The sequence below is a fragment of the Galeopterus variegatus genome, unplaced genomic scaffold, assembly GCF_000696425.1.
Source record: "Galeopterus variegatus unplaced genomic scaffold, G_variegatus-3.0.2 Scaffold2573, whole genome shotgun sequence".
In the NCBI taxonomy this organism is placed as follows: domain Eukaryota; kingdom Metazoa; phylum Chordata; class Mammalia; order Dermoptera; family Cynocephalidae; genus Galeopterus; species Galeopterus variegatus.
Genome location: NW_007728684.1, coordinates 166,575 through 167,444, shown reverse-complemented (window position 1 = coordinate 167,444; position 870 = coordinate 166,575). Strand labels below are relative to the sequence as shown.

At 38.6% G+C, this 870-nt stretch overlaps 1 protein-coding gene across 1 annotated transcript in view; it reads right to left on the bottom strand.

Annotated features, from left to right (window-relative positions):
- The window catches only part of LOC103598336 (ribosomal protein S6 kinase alpha-2-like), a 45,067-nt gene continuing 44,197 nt past the window's right edge, over positions 1-870 (bottom strand). The window contains exon 10 of the mRNA XM_008582331.1: positions 1-459. Coding sequence (XP_008580553.1) covers positions 216-459 — 244 coding nt within the window. The 3' untranslated portion in view covers positions 1-215. The remainder of the gene's footprint in view (positions 460-870) is intronic.

The following is an 870-nucleotide window of genomic DNA, read 5'->3' as shown; positions in this document are numbered from 1 at the left end:
CAGGACTTTATTAATATTAAAGTAAATCTGGATTTTAATAGATATTGAAGTTTCTTAATTTAAGAGGGATTAAATTAGAAGCAGCTCTTCAATTGCTCTATTCTTAGCTTATGAATTTCCAAAACTACGAGAAGTAAAATCAGTAGGAAAAAGTGCCACCGTTTTGTGTAAAACCAGTGATTTTTAGAAAATAGCTTATATTTCGGCAGCGTGGTTTAGAAATCATGAAGAGACCTCCTGTCCTCGGAGCCGAGACAGTGTGTGAGAGTACTTCCAGCCCAACTGAAGGACAGTTTTGGTGGCCTTGGTAAATCGTGCAGCTCAATGAGAGCTGCGCTGGAGTGGGGCGGGGGGCTCGCAAGCCTCTTACCCAGCCGGTTGCAGGGGTTCCGTTTGAAGAGGGCTCTCAGCAGGCTCTGGGCCTCTGTGCTCAGGAACTGAGGCATCCCCAGCTTGGCTCTGAAAAACAGAATCATATGTTGGGACCATATTTCAGGGTAAGAAGGACGAGCCACAGAGAGGCCCTTCTCAGTCAGCACAGAAGACCCATGTCGAAGTCACCCAGGGCAGCAGCGTTCACCGTTATGGTCTTAGGACCTTCTTACACTCTAAACGTTACGGAGCACGCCAAAGAGCTTTTGTTAGGTGGGTTATAGCTACCACACTTATTATATTAGAAAAACTAAGAAACTTTAAAATTACTATTTAATAATTTGCTTTTAATCAATAAAATGATTTTAGTAGCTAATAATAAAAATAATTTATTGAAGAATAAAAATAATTAAAAATAACAATCTCATTAACATAAATAACATTCTCAATGGAAATTATCTATTTTCTTTTTTTTTTTTTTTTCCTTTTTTTTTTTTT